At 35.4% G+C, this 21,458-nt stretch overlaps 1 protein-coding gene across 3 annotated transcripts in view; it reads right to left on the reverse strand.

The window, feature by feature from the left end:
- Nucleotides 1–21,458, reverse strand: part of WWC1 (WW and C2 domain containing 1) — an 84,647-nt gene that overhangs the window by 21,016 nt on the left and 42,173 nt on the right. The window contains exons 2-9 of one of the 3 annotated variants that reach the window (XM_063292448.1): nucleotides 20,353–20,462; nucleotides 15,992–16,195; nucleotides 14,249–14,325; nucleotides 11,003–11,082; nucleotides 8,828–8,957; nucleotides 8,278–8,424; nucleotides 7,986–8,059; nucleotides 4,424–4,666 (exon numbers count right to left, since the gene is read on the reverse strand). In XM_063292448.1, coding sequence (XP_063148518.1) covers nucleotides 4,424–4,666; nucleotides 7,986–8,059; nucleotides 8,278–8,424; nucleotides 8,828–8,957; nucleotides 11,003–11,082; nucleotides 14,249–14,325; nucleotides 15,992–16,195; nucleotides 20,353–20,462 — 1,065 coding nt within the window. Of the gene's footprint in view, nucleotides 1–4,423; nucleotides 4,667–7,985; nucleotides 8,060–8,277; nucleotides 8,425–8,827; nucleotides 8,958–11,002; nucleotides 11,083–14,248; nucleotides 14,326–15,991; nucleotides 16,196–20,352; nucleotides 20,463–21,458 lie in introns of those variants that run through there. The other 2 variants (XM_063292449.1, XM_063292450.1) reach the window with 2 other exon arrangements.

Here is a 21,458-nt window from a genome sequence, read left to right on the forward strand (position 1 = left end):
TCCCAGTGGAAGCTGGATTCTCGGGTAGCCGGCTCAGGTCGACTCAGCCTCCCATCCTTCTGAGGTCGGTAAAATGAGTACCCAGGTTGCTAGGGAAGGTGACAACTGGGGGAGGCAATGGCAAACCACCCCGCTATAGTCTGCCAAGAAAATGTCGCAAAAGCGGCGTCCCTCCAAAGGATCAGACATGACTCGGTGCTTGCACAGGGGACCTTTCAGCTTTTTCACATCTTACAATAATCTTCATTAAAATAATATACAGGAAAAGGTAAGGGTCCCAAGATGATGCTGATCACTATTTAGAAGTAACTCCTATGTAAAGAAGGACCAATTTTCATAAAACACACAAGAGCTTGTATAGAGACAATGATCATTAAAACAATATATTAGATTTAAACCCAGAGAGAAAGAGATTAGGGTTTTTAGCTAACTTTTCTTTATTCTGCTAGAGAACAAACAACCCTTGGAACACAAGTTATCTCTGTGCCAATTTGTCATACAGAAAAATCATCCTTCTTCTTGCAAATTCCAACTTTAAGCAGAAGCTGGAGGATAATCTTAGCTCCCCACACTTCTACCTTAGCACAGTTTATTGCTTGTCTCCCTCCTACCAGGGAATTGTCTGATGTTCCAAAAAAAAAAAAAAAAAAAGCTTTTCCATCCGGAAAGGGAAAGAATGTGGGGGAACTCCCCTTTGGCTACATGCTAAAGTGAAAAAATTGGAGGAGTCTGGTAGCACCTTTTCTAATTAACACATTTGATTAAAAGACACAAGCTTTTGTGAGATGCAGATCAGATTCACAGAGTGGCTAATTGATGTAGGATTTAAATTGAGCCACAACAAGGCATTCCCGCAATAGAATGTAGCAAGAGATAATAAATATCACATGTGACCTTAGATTTAGGATTCTAGATATTTTCAGAAGTCTGAAGAATTTATTCTCTACAGGTAACTGTTTTTAGATCATTTGTGTAGGATGGCTGATGATCATTCACAAGAAAATGCCTATAAAACATGCAGAAAAATTGAATAAAAAGGACAACGGGTACAAATAGCTTTTAGTGAAAATAATCTGTCAGAATTATCACTACAGACTCTAGCAATATCCACGTACACATAATGTCTAAAAACAGCAATTGCACTGAGAATTTCCAACTTACTACTATTGCATTTTGCCCTGGGACTGACTTTACAGCTGTAACAATAAGGCTGGATCACTACATCCAGGAATTAATAATAATTCCATTTAGTAGCCAACAGAAGTGTAACAACAGAGGAGGGAGGCAGTATCTTGCCTGGATAATTATGATACTGGGTCTCTACCTTCTATTTCATGTTTAATATTTTTCTGACTTGTTACTTGCATGTGATTGTATTCTGCTTTTTAGATTAATTAGAGGACTTATAATAATAATATTCAATAATATTATTAAAAATAATAACAGCCAGTTTGGTCTAGTGGTTAAGGTGCTGGGCTAGAAACCAGGAGACTGAGAGTCCTAGTCCCGCCTTAGGCATGAAAGCCAGCTGGGTGACCTTGGGCCAGTCACTCTCTCTCAGCCCAACTCACCTCACAGGGTTGTTGTTGTAGGGAATAGAGGAGGAGGAAGGAGTATTAGGTATATTTGCTGCCTTGAGTTATTTATAAAAATAATACAGGCGAGATAGAAAATAAATAAATTAATAAAAAAATAAAAATAAAAATATTTGTTTACAAAGGCAAGCATCCAATACACAGGTTCAACATACTCAATTTTTTACAAAAAATATTTTTTCACATGTTGCAGATTTTTTTGCATATCCTTTCGGAAAATTTCTACATTTTTTTTTAATTTTAAAATTTATAAATATTCTCATCTGCATGAATCATATTTTAGTTGATTCTCGGTAGCCCATATGGTGAGCTGCCATCATGATATTACCTCCAACCATCTGTTTTAGTCACATTTGATGAGACAAAAATATTTAGTACTGCTATTTAGCAGTCAATTCAATTTCATAAGTAGTAATTTGACTTCCTCGAAAATCTCTTTCCAAAAAGTCCTTATTTTATTGCATGTCCGCCAGAACTGAAAATATGTTCTCATAGTATTGTAAATTCGCTGTCTTAAATTTTCTGTGCCTGTCTTTCTGAAAATCAAAATCAGAATGCAGAAAGATGGATAATAATGGCAAGTGGTATGCAAAACATTTATACGATCTTTGTCCTGAGGGTTTTGAGTTCGCGGGAAATGACACAACATACAAACACTCCTATGTGATTTTCCCCCCCATTTATTGAGAGAAAGATATGTTTCTGAGTTTAGTTTTCAGGTATGTAAAGCAATTTACACAATATTCTGTTAAGGCAGTTAAACAGCCTTACACTCTCCTCCCTTCTTGGCTTCAGCTATAAAGGAATAGGAATGTGGCAATGATTTAGTGCTATTTGTGCCAATATAGCTTCATTACCAATTTCTCTTTATGTAATGTAGTTAGCTTAATCCTGTGGCTATTCAGTTTTCCTACAACCCCTTTCCCACTTAAAGATGAGCAAGGAGGTTAATAATACTAGGTAGCAAAACTTGGCCTTTCTTCAGCTTCCCTAGGCCATCTGTGCTGAGAAGACATGTCCCTTGCTAGCCAGCTGCCTTCTTCAGTGTTTTTCTCCATAGCCCACTGGTGTTCACTTCATGAATCTTGCCCCAAGCTTCCCAGAACCCGTATGCCTTCAGCAGCTCAAATTACCTAAAATTCATTTGGGTTCACCAGCCAACATCCTTTCTTCTCCCCACAAACCCTTTCGCTAGAGCCAATTCCTTCCTTTTTTTCTATCTGCCTATCTCTCCACCCTACCCCCAGACTGTTTTATCAATGATGAAGAATATATTTCTTGTCTGGGAGTCACATGACAGGATGGCAGATTATGATAGTATGCATGAGGTAAGCACAATCTTAATTCTGATTTCTGGAAATTAATACATAGACCTGATACTCCTTCAATGTCTATCAATTCCTCTTTTAATGTTCCAGCTGCATTAAGTGTATATAATAACGTAAGTAAAATACTATCAGCATATCTATTTAGCACACTTTATATCAAACTTTTTAATAATTCAGTTCTGGGTTAACTGCTGAGCCAAAGTTCCACTGCTATAATAAGCAGCACTGGAAATAATGGACATCTTTGTTTCACACCATGGTGAAGCAAGATCTTATTTCAATTCAAATTATTTGTTCCTCTTATTACTGTGGATTGCTAATATAACAAGTCAATTAATATCTCAAACTTTCGACCAAATCAATACATCACAGTTTAGTGTGTATGTGATATATTTATATCTATCTACATCTACATCTACCTTTGCTTATCTATCTGACACTTTCCCCTCTGGAATTTTGAAGGGCGAGCATAATAGTTTTTATATTTCCTATTTTTTAGCAATTCATAGGCATCTGGTAGTAGTCACAATGACATCGTATACATCACAATATCATTACGGAAATGGTGCAGATTATGTACCAGTGTCATGACACAAAATGATAGAAGTATTTAATTCACATAATTTGTGCAATGACATCACAAAACTTCCCTTGCCCCATTCTCAGGACACCTTTACAGAAATTTAATTTTTTTGTTATTGCATTCATAATATTTTTATTTTAGATATAATAATAAGAAGTTTTATCCATTTTTACTAGATCCAATTCTTTTCTTTTTTTCCTCCAAACATTGGAGAACATTTTAAAAACCTGTTACCCTATACCTATTACAAAATATTTGTATTTCATATTCAACCTGAGCAATTTTTCCCCTTCTATGGCATTTTAAAATGGCCCACTGTTTAATACATGGATTTAAGTGCTTCCCGTTTCATTCCTGGACTCATCTGGTCACAGGGATTTTCTTGAAGATAGCTTTACAGGGATTTTTGAACTGATTGAAAGCTGGATGAATTTGCTTATATGGCACTATTAAATTTCCACTACAGGATTAAAAGGAAACACAACCCCATTGTAATGTATTTCTAAATGACTTTTGATCTCTAATTTTTATTAAGCTTATACTGACAAAATATATTTTATCCTGTTAGCCAGATGAAACAAGTGTATAATTGATCTGGGAATACATTTTATGGACTTGTGAATAATGTGAAACGATAACCATTACCACATTTTTCGTTCCATAAATCCATTAATCTAAACTCAATTAACTGTTTATTGGATTTATAGTCTACATTTTCTACTCTGCTCTGTTCTATTCTGCTTTCTCTTCAATGTCCAACTTTCTGTTCTTCTCTTTCTTTTGTTTCCCAGGCCAAGATATGTATGGTAGTAAAGTTTCACTGCCGTCACTGAAATCAACAGATTTATAGCTTTAACTAAGGAAACTCATTTCATAAAGCATAAACAAGTCATTCTAATATTAAACGATTCCCATACCTTTCTGTTAAAGCTTTGCTCTGTGTATCTCTTGCGGTCTGAAGGTCTTCTTCCAGACGCTTTCTCTTCATGTCCAATTTTTCCATATCAATCTGAGTCCATTTTCTTGGGCTAATGAACCGCATTTCTTTTAGAAGTTCCTCCTTCTCATTTATTAACATTAATCTGTCTCGTTCAGAATCAAGCACACCAGGCCAGGCCTCACTGTCCAATTTAGCCAGTTGTATTTTTAAGTTTGCTATTCTGTGAAAGAAAAAAAAAAACAGTTGATTTTGCATCTGATGTGTATGTTCCTTTTAGAACACTGTTTCTTATAATTAAAGAATACTTTTAAATTTATAAACTCTCAGTTTTTTCTTTGGCTAGAGCAATACAATGTAAAGCTCAGGATATAAAGTGGCTACTGTAAGACTCAATATTGGGCCATTTTCTCCTGCAGACTACAATTTATTATTCTTACCAGAATTGCAGATTGAATCTTTATTGACATACAGTGGCTGGTGTCAAAGGCTGGTGTTTTACAGAAAACCTTTATTTTAAAGATACTTCTCTAAACAAGTGAACTTGTTCCTGTAGACTTAATTAATTTAAATTCTGTAATTAATAGAAATCCATCCACTGATATCTTCTTTGCAGCCATTTTAACAGTTAACTGCCTGACTAGCTCGACATTGGACTCCAGTGAAAAATTAGTAAAGGCATTAATATATAATCTGTGAATTCCTCAGTGCATTTGTAGAAAGTATGTTCTAAGAGGATTTCTCAGCTGTAATTTGATAACTTCTGACATTTATCAGCCTGTATGCAATAAAATACCAGCTCTACTCTTAGTACTCTGCAACTCTTTCAGGGTAAGCAGTATTATGAAAAGCACAGAACAGGAATATGAAATAGTAACACAAATAAAGACATGAGATAAGGAAAAAAGAAAGAAAATATAGCTAAATCTTTTTACACTAATATCATTCACTATATTTCTCCAGACCTTTCTATCTTTGCAAACCATCCTTTTTTCCAACATACATACTTCATACAGTGCCTTTTCCTCATTAAACTTCACAACTGTATTGTTTTGCAATTTTTTTCCCATTTTGAAAACAGCACACAGTTCTGTGCAATTTGACAACAAAATTATGCTTTGGAGTGAACCGGAGTGCAAATGTAGTGCCTGTCTGCAATTTATTTAATCAAGTGCCTCTCTTCCCAGGAATGCATGGGACCTGAGAAAGGCAGTTGTGCAATCCTAGGAAAAAGAACAGCTGCTTTAAGGAGTTACAGACAGGTGCTAAATTGTACTCCATGTGTGCCGAAACACCTTTTTGTCTTTGAATTTGAAGTGCTGCACAGTTCTATTCTGTACTATTTCATATTGCTTATGAAATGAAGCAAACTTCTTTAGAAGACAGGGATAAATTTTGTTTCACTCTTTATAATTTGAAAGTCACTTAGAATAAAAATATAATTCTATCTATTCAAGATTCATTCACTGGAAATTATAGTAATTATAATGTATATATAGATATTTTTAGGAGTTTGTGATTTTTGATATTGGAAGCATGTTATCATCTAGTTTCTATTTAGAACTCCTGACCACATAAACAGATTTTCACCAGGAAGATCTGTCCCCAACCTGGTCCTTCAGGTCTTCCATTGCCACTGTGACTGCACCCATCCACCTCGCTGTTTGTCATCTTTTTCTGTTTCTTTCTAGTTTTCCCAGCAATAACTAGAACTAGATTTCCCAGCAATAAGTCAAGAGAGCTGGGTTTTCACATAATGTGTTCGTTCTATGATAATCTGAGACTGGTTATTTGTGCCTTCAGTGAGAACTGAGAATTGATTTGTTGTATGATCCACTTATTTTTTTGGCTTTCCATGATATTCTCCACATGGACATGGAGGAGGGCAGATGCAGGATCCTTGGAAGAGATGCAGTTGCTTTAAAGAGTTCATGACAGGTGCTAAATTTACATTCCTGCACACTCTGAAACACATTTTCTAGATTATTTCCGAGGCATTACACAACCTTGAAACTAAAGAAAAAAAAAAGATGAAAGGTCCCCTGTGCAAGCACCGAGTCATGTCTGACACTTTTGGGGGACACTGCTTTCGCGATATTTTCTTGGTAGACTATAGTGGGGTGGTTTGCCATTGCTAACCACCACACTGAAACTAAAGAGGCACAGTATATTTGATGCAAAAGGATATCTTGATAAAAACAAAACTATGAAGAAAATAGTTTTGGAACTGTTCAAAACTATTGATTTCCTGTAAGATTGGGATACAATAAATGTTGTTGATTTGTTTTAGTGTTCTTGGGTTGTAACTTCTCTCTCTCTCTCTCTCTCTCTCTCTCTCTCAAGCCAGCTTTGGTGGTGTTCCAAATATATTTTTTTCTAAATGTTGTATTTTATGTTAGAACTTTGTCAGCTAGGGGAAGTACAAAAAGAGTTGGCTACTGCAACAATAGAAACTATTTCTACTTTGAAGATTTCCTAACACCAATTCAGTAATTATCTATGTTCTAGAAATGATAAATATTGCTGAAAAAACTACAGGAAAAAACCATTCACATTTATTCAAAACTTTAAAAAACTGATAGGTTTTGGTTGGTGCATCTCAGAAAAACTAGCATAATACTTACTTCCAGAGTCTGAACCTTAGTCTCAGCAAAAGGAACTAAAAAGACCCTGTTACCAGAATTTGTGTGTCTTTTTTAGGATTGCACTGTGGCGGTTTTATATAAAAGTAACTATAGTTACTTAGGAAAAGAGAGAGAGAGAGAGAAGGATACAGTCAGTGAGGTTGATAATTTGAGCTAGGAGTTCAAAAGATCAAATAAAGGAACAAGCAGGGCCACAACTGGGGAGGGGGCAAGTGGGGCATGTGCCCCAGGCGCCACAGTGGGGGGGCACCAAAATGACAAAATAGTATTTGTATACTGAATGTTTTATTAATTTAATGTATAATAGAATAATAAAACTTACTAACACCTCCCTCACCAACCCATGGGGGGGCATGGAATTCATGTTTGCCCCGGGTGACACAGACCCTAGTTGCAGGCCTGGGAACAAGGATTGCTTACCATGGCCTTTGAAATAATCCTTAAAAGATAAGCATTCTGCAATCCTAAATATACCATGTCAATTTAGCCTGCATGATTTTTTTTTATTTTAATTTATAAAAAAAATCAGGGGTATTTGATTTTCTCCTAAATGGTTAGTTGTCAAAATCAGATTTAAATTGGACATCAGCATTAACAGTGTAATAGCAGCTTTAAAAAAAAAAAAAAAAGGTGATGGGGCCACCACTATTATTTCACAGTTCTTATGATATAAAGACACATTTGTTTACACTTAATTAAATGCAACTGACAAAAATGTATGAAAAGCATATAAAAGCATAACAGCATATAAAGCATATATATAGGTAACTAAAAATGTTCTCTATTTTTAGAAAAAGACAACTTTGCTAAACAGACTTTGCCAGAGATAATTCTTTTTTATGGTAGAAATCTGTTGCTCTCTGAATTGCCAGGATCAATAAAGAAAAATCTAATTACCTTCGCTTAGCATCTTCATATTGGAGACGCACTCTTACTTTCTCAGCCAACTGATTATTACAGCTCACAAAAAACTGACAAGAGAAAACGTTAATCATTATATGTCAGAGCCAAAATTCAAAGACCAAGGAACTTTTTCCATTATTAACTTTGTATTTGAAAAACATAGAAATACTATGTAAAATATACTTATATAGATAAATGCTGCAAAATCTATTCCAAACCTCTGTACATTGGATCTATGAAAAGTCATCAAGCTATTAGAGAACATGCTTAAAGACGAGATACATACATTTCCAGAAACATCTGTTTGGGAGCCAGCATCCAGGTACATCACAGGTATTGAGCAATGGGAGGTCCCCAAGGAAGTGCTGCTGGCCCACAAGTCTGAATGTGATCTTTTATTTGTCACAAAATTAGCTTTTAGTCTGGCGAGACTCTGGAACAAGAAGAAGGAATATCTACCATCTTACTGTCTTCTCATTGCCTGTTGTTTTGAAGGAGATGCTTTAAAGTAAGGAATATAACAAAGGCCATAAACACTGAAAAATTAGTGACTTGCATGAATCTGAAAGGACATTAAAAATAAATTTATTTATTTTTATTAAATGGGTTTCTTTTACAAAAGCAGAGGATAGGCTACAGATGGTCAGTTATTTTACCTATTTTACTTTGCAGAAAGATTAACAGCAAGGAGAATGATTGATTTTTAACCAGCATTTCTTTATAATCTTATGTGCCAGTTAAAAATAAAAAATTCTGTATTTGTAGTTATACAAACCCAGAATTATTTTGATAGTTTTTAAAGATGATTTCATGATTTCACTAAATTGATTCCATACCTCAATGAGATCTTGCTTTTCTTGCTCTCCTGAAGTTATGGCCTTCTTGATAGCTTTCATTTCATTTAAAATGGCTTGTGCCTCATCAAGTTTATATCCACCCTGGGTATCAGACATTTTCATATCAATTCTTTAGATAAAAGGAAAGAGAAACAATTACTCACTAGAAGACTCCTCTCAGGCAGAGAGTTAAGAAAAAAATTAAATCTATTAAAGTAGGGTTGAAATGGGGACTTTTAAGCCACTGATTATTCATCTACTGGGGAACTGTTAATGTCAAATTCCTATCTGTTAATTTCCTCTGTTCCAAACTCATGTACTGAAAAATATGAATGTACACTTATAAAAATGATCAGTTTTCAGAAAAAAAAAAAGGTTACCTGCAATTAATATGGGACTAACATTAGCTCGTTTGATAAATTATCATTATCATTTAAAGTTGGTCCAATGCATGTTCATGCAGAAATATGTGAGAAAGGCAGTGAACATATACACTTTGGATTTTAATCTGTTACTGTGAGGAAAAGAGGATCTATGTCCACACCTTATTTTCTTGCAGCATTGTCACTACCTAGTTGGTCATAGTCTAAAGTTGACTAAACTTTAGACTGAGTCTTGGTACACAGCCAATTTGCTCTGGACTTCAAGAAACAGGTCTCAAAAGTGGGAAGGACTACAACTGATTATACCAAAATACAGGGCAGGGGGTATCTCTGCGGGTGAAAAAAATTACTGAAAAATGTAGCTCCCATGAGCAATTTCTAACTAGTTTGTCTGTGCTATGCATGTAGTTGTGAAGGCTGATACTTTCACAGGTTGCTAAGTAGCACAGTCATTTTATTACATTTGTTAAGAACACAAATATTTTTAAAAATGTGTGGGATCAATTAGGCCTCATATACCACTCACACAGATATTTATAAGTTGTACTGCAGAGTGTAATGACCCTGGAGATATAATGTACCACTATATTTTTTAATGGAAAAAAGCATGTTTTTTTTCAACTTGCAAATAATGTCAAACTTAATAATTTCTACCACTTATTTATATACCTTTCTTGGGTTTCATTTGATACTGATACCAGATCAATACAGTCTATTAACATAATAAATAAATATGGGGATAAACATAATAAATATGGAAAGATATTGAAACAATTAGGGGAAAAAATCTCTGAATTCCAGCTGTAATTAAAATAAAAGTTTAAAGCTAAATATGGCTCTGATTTTTTTTTCTCCTATACCTTAGTGTAGAAAGAGAACTAAAATGTTTACATTAAATAGGCAGGAATCAAGTGTATCTTGACATAGTCTTAATTGACTCTAGATCAAGGTAACAAAAATACGAAGTCAACTCAGACACATAGTCCATAGTGAAAAATATTATGTCAAAGATAACAGATCAAATGGTAAAATTCCAGGACAGAGGTACACAAACTGTAGTCTCCCCAACATCTTATGTGCAGAACCTAAAGCCGTTGTGAAAAATGCAGGTGAATGTCAACCTTTAATATGACACCAATGTATTAAATATATTGAATGTAATCCTACGAAAAGTAGAGACTCCTTTAAATCCAGCTTAACTCCTGGTCACTGCATGGCCATGGCTTTGGTGTTTTCTTGGCAACCACATGGAACTGGTTTACCATTACTTTCTTCACTTGGATTTTTTCCCAACTTCTGAATTTCGCCTGGGATTTCCTGATGATTCTCATCCAAGTACAAACCAGATCCAAACTTACTTATCTTTTTGAAGCGCAGCCAAGGTTAGTATAGGCTGTCATCACTGTGACTTTTAATCATATATAAACAAATTTAAAATCCAATTAATTCCAGTTCCTTCCATCCTATTCTCCCCTATTTGTCACATCTCCACTCTTGTTTTCTAGTGCAGTTCATCACACATCTTTCAAAGACTGCACACTTCTCTAGGTCCTGTTCCTCAGGCTTTTTGCCTTTGCATTTGTTCAGAAGCCTGTTCTGTTTGTATCACACTCACATTTTAATTTTGATTCTCCAGTCAAACATGACAAGAATCTACATTTTTCAACTAGCTAGAAATATGAATATATATATGTATATGTGTGTGTGTGTATATATATATATATATATACACACACACACATATATATGTATTTATAACTAGAAAGTCAGGATCTGCTATTTGTTAACTTACTTCTTCAGCGTTTGAAAACCATGTTCCTTATATTGGAGTTCCTGTCTCATGTGAGCAACTTCTCTTTTGAGTTTATTAACCTATAGATATGTGAAATAAAATGCTTTATTTTATCCAGAATGTACTATGTTTTTAAAAAAAATTCAAGATACAATTATACATTTTTCCAAGAAAATGATTTCGCTTTCATGATAGTGTGCCCATACCAGTGCTCTGCTAAAGCTGTCTATCTACTTAGTATTAGAGGTTGTTAACTTCTTTCAATTCATTGGTAACCAAGTATGTTGGGGACTTCCAGCTTGAAACCATATTTAGCCCACCAGACTTCCCCGTACTGTCCACTAAGACCCTCTCCTGCAGTTTCACTCCCTTTGTGGAAGAAAGAAAGCACTGTTCTGATGCTGTAGTTCACAAACCTTTATCTATCCCTATCCATTCCTGATAAGAAAGCAGAGAACAAGGTGAAGATGATTTACTAGGAGCCACTTGAAGTGGCATTTCCCAAGGACTTTATTCATCACTCACCTTTCAGGAGACAAAAGCCTAGGAAAGATGGCTCAGTTGAGAGCCCTATCCTTATAGTTCTGGGTGGTGGCTGCATTAATTTGAGAAGAATGATGGGAGAATACATTCAGTGTATTAAGTATGGTGTTGCATCCCAAAATTAAGCCCCCCACTGATATTGAGCATTTAGCTTTTGGGGCAAAAATGATTTCTCAGTCATTCTGCTATAAGATAAAATTTGTATTAGGATGATAAATATATTAAGATTCAATTAGACTTAAGTGAGATCAGCTTTCCATCAGACCAGTACGTCACAGATATGCCACTCTTGTTCTCCCATTTTCTTTCACTTGCTCTTTTTATTTAGCAAAGCTTGTCCTATCATTAACAGCATCAATTGTGCTTAATCTTAACAATGAGATATAAATTAACAAAGAAAACTTCACAAATTTGGGAATACGGGAAAAGACCCGGTTTGTTCACTTCTCAGGAAACCATGGTTTAACTTGGCATCTGAGTGCAAAACTAATTACCTCTTTGAGAAATATTATACACCAATGCATGTAAATGTCTTGTTCAATTTTTAATACAAAAAATAAAATTTTAAAGGATAATAGGGAAATGAGACTGCCTGCATTATAGTGCAGAATTGTGTTTGCGTGTATATGCATGTATGTACATGTATGTGTTGGATTTATTTATCTGCTTGTGAATCTTACAATAGTCTTCCCACCCTGCTTTCCTTCACAGCTATGGACATTAGATTTTTCTCAAAGGGTAGGTTAAAACTGAACTCAGATGTAAACTTAAGACATTAATTTGAATAACTTGCCATATTCTCCTATAAAATGCACACAAGTAATTATGATGCAGGCAGTGTAGCAGTATAGTTCTTGGAATATACAATATTAGATATCAGAAAAATAATTTAATGGAAGTGAATTTTATAGCAAAAGTAGAAAAACTGGAGTTCTGCATTATTGTCTGTGAATTAAACTTAATTTGCCTAAGTCACTATAAATCCTTTATTAAAGACATTATTCAGGCACGTAAGGAAAATGATCAGATTAATTTGTTATTATTTGAATAATTCAGAGATTTGCTCCACTTTATTCAACATATTTCAATGTGTGCATTATTACACATATATTTTAAATATCTCGATATTTCAATTTTTTAATTACAAAAATCAGCAAAAAATCTATCTGTCAAGGTGTCTCTGAACCTGAAAATTCGACCTTCATTATCATATTGGAACATGCCACCAACACCAAATAAATTTCATTGTATCTTGTTTATAGTTACCAATTGCTATTAGTAATTGGTATTTCTTTTTTTTTCCTAGCAGTTTGCATCATCATCATCATCATCATCATCTAATACCCTAGCTTAATGACCACAATTGGGAACTCTGTCACTAAGCAACATGGTCATTAAGCAAGTCATCACATGATTGCAACTTGCAATTTTACTGCCAGCTTCTCCATTGACTCTGCTTGTTGGAAGCTGGCTGTGAAGTGCACAAATAGTGATTATATGACCACAGGATGCTGTGACAGTTGTAAACGTCCACTGGTGCACATGACTACGAGGACCAGCCATAAAGTTACTTTTTCAGTGCCACCATAACTTCGAATGGGCACTAAACAGCAGTCATTAATCAAGGACTACCTGTAATGATTAGTTGCTTACCTATGCAGATAAAATAGATTTCAGGAGACTTAAATAAAATAAAAGTATTCTATGGATTAAACAGAAATATTGCAATCTAATTACTTTACTGCGCAAAAGTATTTATAATGTTATACAGGCTAGAGGTGTGCAAAGTGACACCACTTCACTTTGTAGCACTGCCTTGATTCTGCTTGCTGGAGAGATTCACTTTGAGGTAGTGCTTATGCAGAAAACAAGGTGCCCTGCCGTGATATCTCCAGCTGAGGAGACGTGTTGAGGTAGACTACATTATCTACCCATTTCACTTTAATAGACATATTCACACACATCTGACTGTCAAAAATCAACAAATGAGAACTGCATCAAAGGTGTGCTTTGTCAAAGCAATTTAGTGAAGCACTCCGTGGAAGCTTTGCACAGGCCTATATGAAGCTTCATACTTAGTCAAGTGCCTTATCACTGATCTCTGGTCCTGATTAGTTGTTCGAGCCACTGACAGTTATTAAGCCAGAATTCCTGACTGTGATATGAAAAGGTACTTTGTCTTAACTCAAGCCAAGGTTTCCATATATATCACCATGGAGTGTAATGGGGAAGTTGAGGTTTCTATGTTCTTCAGTTGATGAATGCAGTAACTGTGATGAGTACAGCACTTAACACCAAAATGTGTATGTCATATAAATAATAGATTCAGAAATGAAGTGAATTCTTATGACACTTCACTTAAAAGGAAACAGCCAACAATACAATCTATTTGAATAAATATTTTATAATGTAAAACATTTTTTGAGGATATTGTATCTGTAAAAGGCACACTTACTTGCTTTCTTTTAATATAGGTATGGGGAACCTATATCCTTCCTGATATTGCTCAGCCATATATTCCAGCATGGGAAATAGTGAAGTATGCTGGGATTTATAGTCAGCAACGTCAGAAAGCTCAGGTTTTTCAGTTATGTGCTAATCTGCAAATGGAAGGATTATATTATACAGCAACTGAGTATGTTGGGTTTTTCTACCGGAAATATTGTTTCTTAAGAAGAAATAAAAAAATCATTTTTTTCTTACCCTAGATTTTGTGGTAGCAATTTCAGCTTTAAGAATTTCTGGATCATATTTTGAGCCAGATGATGAACTGGAGGCTACTACAGTGGGGGGTGGGGGGTGGACAGCAAAGAGGTTAAGGAAATGGGAAAGAATACAAAACAAAGCATTAATTTTGTTTTTTAAAAAAGTAAAAGCATTTATACTTGCCAGAAACCACATTTTTAGCTGTATATCTTAAGCATTCCAGAAATAAAAGAGATGGGAAGAAGCTTTACCAGAGTTAAGTTGTTTCACCTATTTTCCCTTTTTAAACACTTTCTGAAGTTCCATATTTACAGAAGCTCTATATATGCTAAAAGTCATTATGCTAAATTCTGTTTGTAAACCATACATATGACATCCTGTACAGTAGGTCCTCCACTGAGCAGGTGATTAGACTAAATCGCCTCCAAGTTCCCTTTCAGCCTTATGAGGGGACCGGTGAGATCTTGAGGTGGCTCCATTACTGTGGTTAATATCTATTGAATCTTGTGCCTTGCTTTTTTTTTCCCCAAATAATGACTGGTTTTTTTTTACATGCTTTACTTATCAATTGTTGTATGCCACCTAGATTCCCTTTTTGTGAGATGGGCAGCCATATCAATAATGATACAAGAGATTGATCCTATAGTATAAATGCAGAAGCTGTGTAAGTCAGGAATGATTGCGAAGATTTCAGATCCTAGCCTCAGAGGATGAGCAATGATGAGAGCCAGTCTGGTCTAGTGGTTAAGGTTCCAGGCTAAAAACTGGGAAACTGGGAGTTCTGGCCCCGCCTCAGGCGTGAAAGCCGGCTGGGTGACCTTGGGCCAGTCTCTCTCTCTCAGTCCAACCCACCTCACAGGGTTGTTCTTGTGGGGAAAATAGGAGGAGGAAGGAGTATTAGGTATGTTCGCCCTTGAGTTATTTATAAAAATAATAAAGGCAGGATTAAAAATAAAATAAAATTAAAAAAAGGATAGGGAATATTCTGTAGCATAACTAGAACAAGCAATTGAAAACAATGTTCATAAAAGTTTTAATAGAAAAAGCAAAAGTAGTCATTTTTACTAAAAGGAAAACCATACAGAAGCATTACCTTTATTAGGCCAAGCAAAATTTCAAAAAACTAGGGTAGCTTAAACCTTACAGTTTCTAAGCTATCTTCATTAGAATAGTAGAATAGAATAGAAAAAACAAAAACATGTGCACGAATACAGGCAAAAGATGAAAAAATACAGTGGATGTTTAAGGTGTAACTATACAAAATATAGTATTACAGGTAGTTCTCATTTAGTGACCACAATTGGGACTGGCAACTCACTTGTTAAGTGAAGTGGTCGCTAAATGAAACTGCAACTGTGCTTTATGACCTTACTTCAGCTTTCCTTTGCTTTACAGACCTGCGAAGATCATAAATATGAGGACTGGTTGCAAAGTTACATTTCCATCACCATTTTAACAGTGAACGGTCACTTTATGAGGCAGTTGCTAAACAAGGACTACCTGTATATGGAATGTGGGAATAGTCTGCAAAGATATATATTAACTACTATTGGGAAAGAGAAACTCTTAGGTTGCATGAAGGATCTTTCCAAGATTTGTTAGGAGTGAGAAACAAGCAAATAATTGTTATTCTTCCATTTTTGAAAACATAAAATCTAGTTGTTAAGATCAAAACCTGTTCCCAGAAGAGTAATAAGTTATGCATTCTTATATTAATAAATTATAATTTAAGACACGTACAGCTGGTCTGAGATCCCAGTTTATGTTCCCAGACATCATGAAGTTGCTGGTATTCCTGCTGGGCCAATTCAAGCCTCTGTTGCTTGACCTGGTAAACCTCCTTCTGAGCAGTTAATGCTTCTTGGGCCAATACAAGGTAGTCCTTCAGCATGTGTTCTTGTTCCTGCCGCCATTGCACTCGAGGATCCTCTATCTGGGTAGTTTCTTTAAACAAGAGTATGACAAGCTAGAGATAAATCTAACATGTTAAGCCTAGAATAGAAGTTTCTTTTATAATTATTTGATAAATACGGCATAAGGTCTACTTAATATTATGTTCTGATATATGTTGAAAGAACAAAACTGTTTCTCTCTTGTTCATTCCAATCAAGACAGTGCATCTAGCAGTTGAAATAACATCCTTTCTTTTATATTTATATTGGTTAATGAAAGTATCCATATGGAAAATAATAATAATTTTGGATGAATCAACCAGCTTCACATTACACACCAATCTGTACTTTGTGTTAACTATGAATGATAAAGTTATACATGTACAACATATCAGACAACACAGCAAGGCTTCCTTCACGTCCCTGTGGGGGTAAACAATGAAAGCAAAAGAGCAGAGATACTTCTGCAGAAGCAGCACCGCATCATTGCCAGTCAGGCTGATGGGTCACTACCCATAAACCAGCCATTAATCAGGATTTAGGTGACACGGGGAGCCACAGCTGTAAGTCAACAACACATACAATTTCAGACAAAGGTTAAGGCATTATCTGGGCACGTATCTTGATGACATGCTACACCAAACTGTAGTAAGGTTTTCTATGTTATGTGATTATGGTCAGATGCTTGGTTCACATAACAAAGCAAAGTTTGTTGGATAAGCTACACACATGGATTCTTACATAGCTCTACACCATAAATCACAGTTTACAAAACCCAAAATGGCTGTATAAATATAATATGCTAACTTAAACCAAACAAATCACATTATACCTCTGATCAAGTTAACTCTGTATTTATTTGCTTTAATAGTGAAATACTGCAACTTAATATTGAAAGTGAAAAAGAGTGCTTAGTTTTTCCTTCCTTTTTTTTTTAAATTGTTTTGCTTACCTCTGGTGATATTGGTCTATCTCCCAAGAAATGGAAGAAGCTGAAACATTTGGTCACAGGTCTCTAGGCTACATGGCCAGGAGGCTGCATTATAGTTTCCTCCATCATCATCATCATCATCATCATCATCATCATCATCATCATCATCATCATCACCTTTTGAATGCCAAAAAGGCAGCACAGGTTGTGAGAGCCCAATCTCTCTCACATACCAGAGTGGTAGCACTGGGGACATCCAAGATGCTACTCCAAAACAGGAAGGAGGGCCAGGGTATGAAATCCAAGAGGGCTTTTACACAGGGAGGTTTGAGATCCCCAGCCATTCACCATAAGATACGTTGCATTCTACAAATTTACTTTATGATTCCAACATCTGTGATATGTATTTCAGGATTATACATATCTTTAATATATAAAACATGTTTAAAACTATTCCTCAGACATAAAACTCTTATGATTTATATATGTGTTTTTATGTGTCTGTACGTACTGTATAGGTGCCAAAAAACACTCCCAAAATTGGGTTCAGCTTATTTGTGGATGGGCTTATCCGCGAGAATACACAGTATTAATTTTGCCATCATTTCTAAACATATACCTGTTAATGTCTGTATTTTCAAAATGTATTCAATCTTTTATTTAGCATGAATAGATAAGATTAAGGAAACATGCCAGTAGTACAGTCAAGACTACAATAAGAAGTTGGATTATCTTGTGAATCTCTGGTACTTCTCATGTGAGATGCACAGAAATTCCAGGAGTTTTATTAGGAAAAGCATGTATGTGATACATATGGGAAGTATTTGAAATGGTGTTTCATTCTGTTTAGTGAGCAAGTGGGGAGAATTAAGTTGTGTGCTTCTGAAAATTCTATGGGAGAAAGTTTGAAAAGTTAGGAACACACATTTCTGTTCTTTAGACAGCTTTAAATGCTCTAGGCTAATTACACTTGAGATGCCTAGCTACCACAGAATAAATCATTAATATGATTGGGCTCTAGGATACCAAAGAAATCTAATCTGCATAATTTAGGAGTTCCTTAATATTTAATAGAAAACTCTTGCACGAAGAAAGAAACCATTAAAGGGATTCAAGCAAACCAGAGGATCTTCTTTAGGGATAAATGGTCTATAATCAAGAAAGGCATCTGCCATAGACCCAGGCCAATACATTTAATTTTGCAAATGCTTGAAGGCTGCTGGTATGATGACTTTAAGGAATAAGAGCTAATTTCTGGCTCTATAAATGATGCAAAGACTCAGCATTCTGTAATGCTTGCTTTAATATAGCCTTTTCCCAAAATTTCCACATGAAGTTTGAGCTTTTACTATTGTTTAATTCTAATTCGGTGCCTTTCAGTTTTATTAAGAGTACAATGCTCAAAAGTTTCTGATAGTATGTATGTATGTATGTATGTATGTATGTATGTATGTATGTATGTATTTAGTTATTTATTTATATTTCAAATTTCTATCACTGCCCATCTCTCCCGAAAAGGGGACTCTGGGCATAAGGTATCCGTGGGGATTCTGGAAGTTGTAGCATGAACTTCTCTAAAGGATTGCTAAAGGCTGGATTAGCATTTTTCAGGGAGTTCATATTTTAGCCTTCCAGAACTGGGGCTACCAGACTGCAAAACTATGGATCACAAAGAGATACAGAAAACTCTTTTCTTCCATCTAGTGGTCATTCATGTTCCTCAATCAGATGTGGTACTACTCTTCTTAACCCTGACAAAATCAAATAAAAATGCTCCTGGCCATCAGTACTGGAGAGGGGGGAAGAGGAGGAAGAGCAATGGAATTAAAAGAGGAATGTTTTACTTCCATGTTTTCATACTGCTAGCTGCATAATTTTGAAATGTTATGCAGTGACAGATTAAGAGCCAATGTTATGACTTTTCCAAGTAAGACTATTTCAAAGGATACTTATTCTACCACACTTAAATTGGTTGAATTTTTAACCATAACTAGTATTAGTTAGCGAAAGATATGTTAAATTATACAAGTAGAGTACAAATATAATTCTTATTATTATTATACCAAATAATTCATTAAATCCAAGGTATCAATTACAGTACTTGTTTAGCTTATATTAACAATCATCATCTTCAAACACATCATCTTCTCCAGTACAGGTACTCCTCACACTTATGACAGCTGAACCAGGATAGTCACAAGATGTTGTCATTAAATTTCCAAATATATATTTAAAAGAGTTTTGAGATAATTGTGAGTCTTACTAACAATTCCAATTTCTTGTATCAAAGAGAATGCCAAGAGATAATAATTTTGAAATCCTAAAAGAACGTACTTAGTAAGAATATTCATAAAAAGTGTAGTCAGATCATAATTATTCTAGATTCTTTGCTTTATTTTAAAGAGTAAAAGTTAAAACCACAATGCCAGTGGAGGTCCTATTAGAAGGAATGAGATTTACATCCACAAAGATTTACACCCACTGAGGAGGTTTGGTCATATAGACAGAACGAATGAGGATTCAATCCCCCAAAAATACAGTATATGAAGGAAGAGCAAATGGGTTGGGAGAAAGGGGAAGACTGAGGAAGTTTTGACTGGATGCAGTCGGTGAGATCCTCATGAGGTGAGAAGTTTAAAGAACAAAAAGCAATGCACGATGTGGTATATATGAATGTAGTGGAAGCAGGGATGGTTTACAAGGGTAGAAGGATATGAAGGACAGTGAAGGGTGTTGCGGGAACCTAGATTTAATTAGATTTTCTTTTCTTTTTTATCTCATGCCTTTAATTTCTTTGGCTTATTACTTCTTATTCTTTTTCTGTGTGTATGTGTATGTAGGATATGTATGTATGTAAATTAGCATTTAAAAACCACAGCTACTCTAAGACAGGTTACTCTCAATATCATAAAATATTTTAAAATTAAACAAATTAATATTTAAGTAAAACAGACTAAAAGAATTTTACCCAATGATCCAATAAAGAAGCTACATGTTACCAGATTTTTAAAAAACAGCAAAGACCTTCATAGAAAAAAAGAATATTTCACAGGATAAAGTAATAACAACAACAAAGAAAACCCCAGATAAATATATCCATCAGATCACATATTTTCAAGATTTGTGCAGAACCTTGAAAAAAGATGTCTCCTTTAAAATGTTTGTTATTCATGTTCTGAAACACCTATTCTAGATAATTTTCAAAGTATGCACAGCACTAATGAGTGCTATGTATGAAAGCCACTTATGCATTAAATGTAAAATCATGTTACACTTACTGGTGTTGTGGTCAATATAATAGATTCCAACTTGAGGGTCATAGGCTTCTTCCCATCCTAATGGCAATTCATCACTTATGCAGTCAGCAAAGGTAAGTGGCTTAGTATACCTGAAATTGAAAACATGTTGTGTTTCACATGACACCCAAGTTACAAGCAATAACAAACAAAATTAATGGCAGTCTTACCCTACACATCATTAAAAAACAAAACTCAAGAGCAGTGAGACTTTACATATCAAAACCTAATTTTTAATTTTAAAAGATCTATGAATTTGCTCCTTTTACTGAAGAAGGAATCTTAATTATTTCTAGATACTGACTTGTGTTTGGTTCCCAACCTTCCCTTTTTAGGGAAGGTTGTTGAGATGGTAGTAGGCTTGTAGCTTCAAAGAGCCCTGGAGTGAATATATTTCAGGTGGATTCCAGTCTGAGTTATAGCACTGAAATGGTTGTGATCACTGATCACTCTTGTCAATGGTAGGCACAGGATGGGGGTGCTGTATCCATGGCCCTCCTGGATCTTTCAGCAGTCTTTGATATCAAAATTATGGTATCCTCCTGGATTGACTTATGGATTTGGGAGCAGCAAACATGGTTTTACAGTGGTTCTCTTCTTTCCTCCGAGTTCCAGAGAGTACTGCTAGGAAGCAAAGGTCCAGTGCTAGATCTCTGCAGTGCAGGGTGCCTCAGGGCTTGACTCCTTCCCCACTCCTATTTAATACCTATAGGAACCCACTGGCTGAGGTCATTTATTTGCACTAGGTTAAGTATTACCAGTATGCTGATGATATTCAGTTGTACGTCTTTTCCCCTGGCTGTCCATATGATGCCATTTCTGCCCTGGGGCCTGAAGACTATAGGGGCCTGAATGGGGAAGAAGAGCCTTCGACTCAACTATAGCAAGCCCAATTAGCTGTGTTTTTTAAAGCCTTGGGTCTGAAGACATTCCATCTTTAACTCTGGAAGGAGTAGCATGCCCTCAGAGCTGCTGCACAATGTGAGGGTCCTCATGGACTCACAACTTCTGTTCATGAAGCAGCTGGCCACCATGGCCAAGATGGCCTTTCCACAAATTCATCTTCTGTGCCAATTGGACCTGTTCCT

Source organism: Candoia aspera, chromosome 2, assembly GCF_035149785.1.
Source record: "Candoia aspera isolate rCanAsp1 chromosome 2, rCanAsp1.hap2, whole genome shotgun sequence".
NCBI classification, from domain to species: domain Eukaryota; kingdom Metazoa; phylum Chordata; class Lepidosauria; order Squamata; family Boidae; genus Candoia; species Candoia aspera.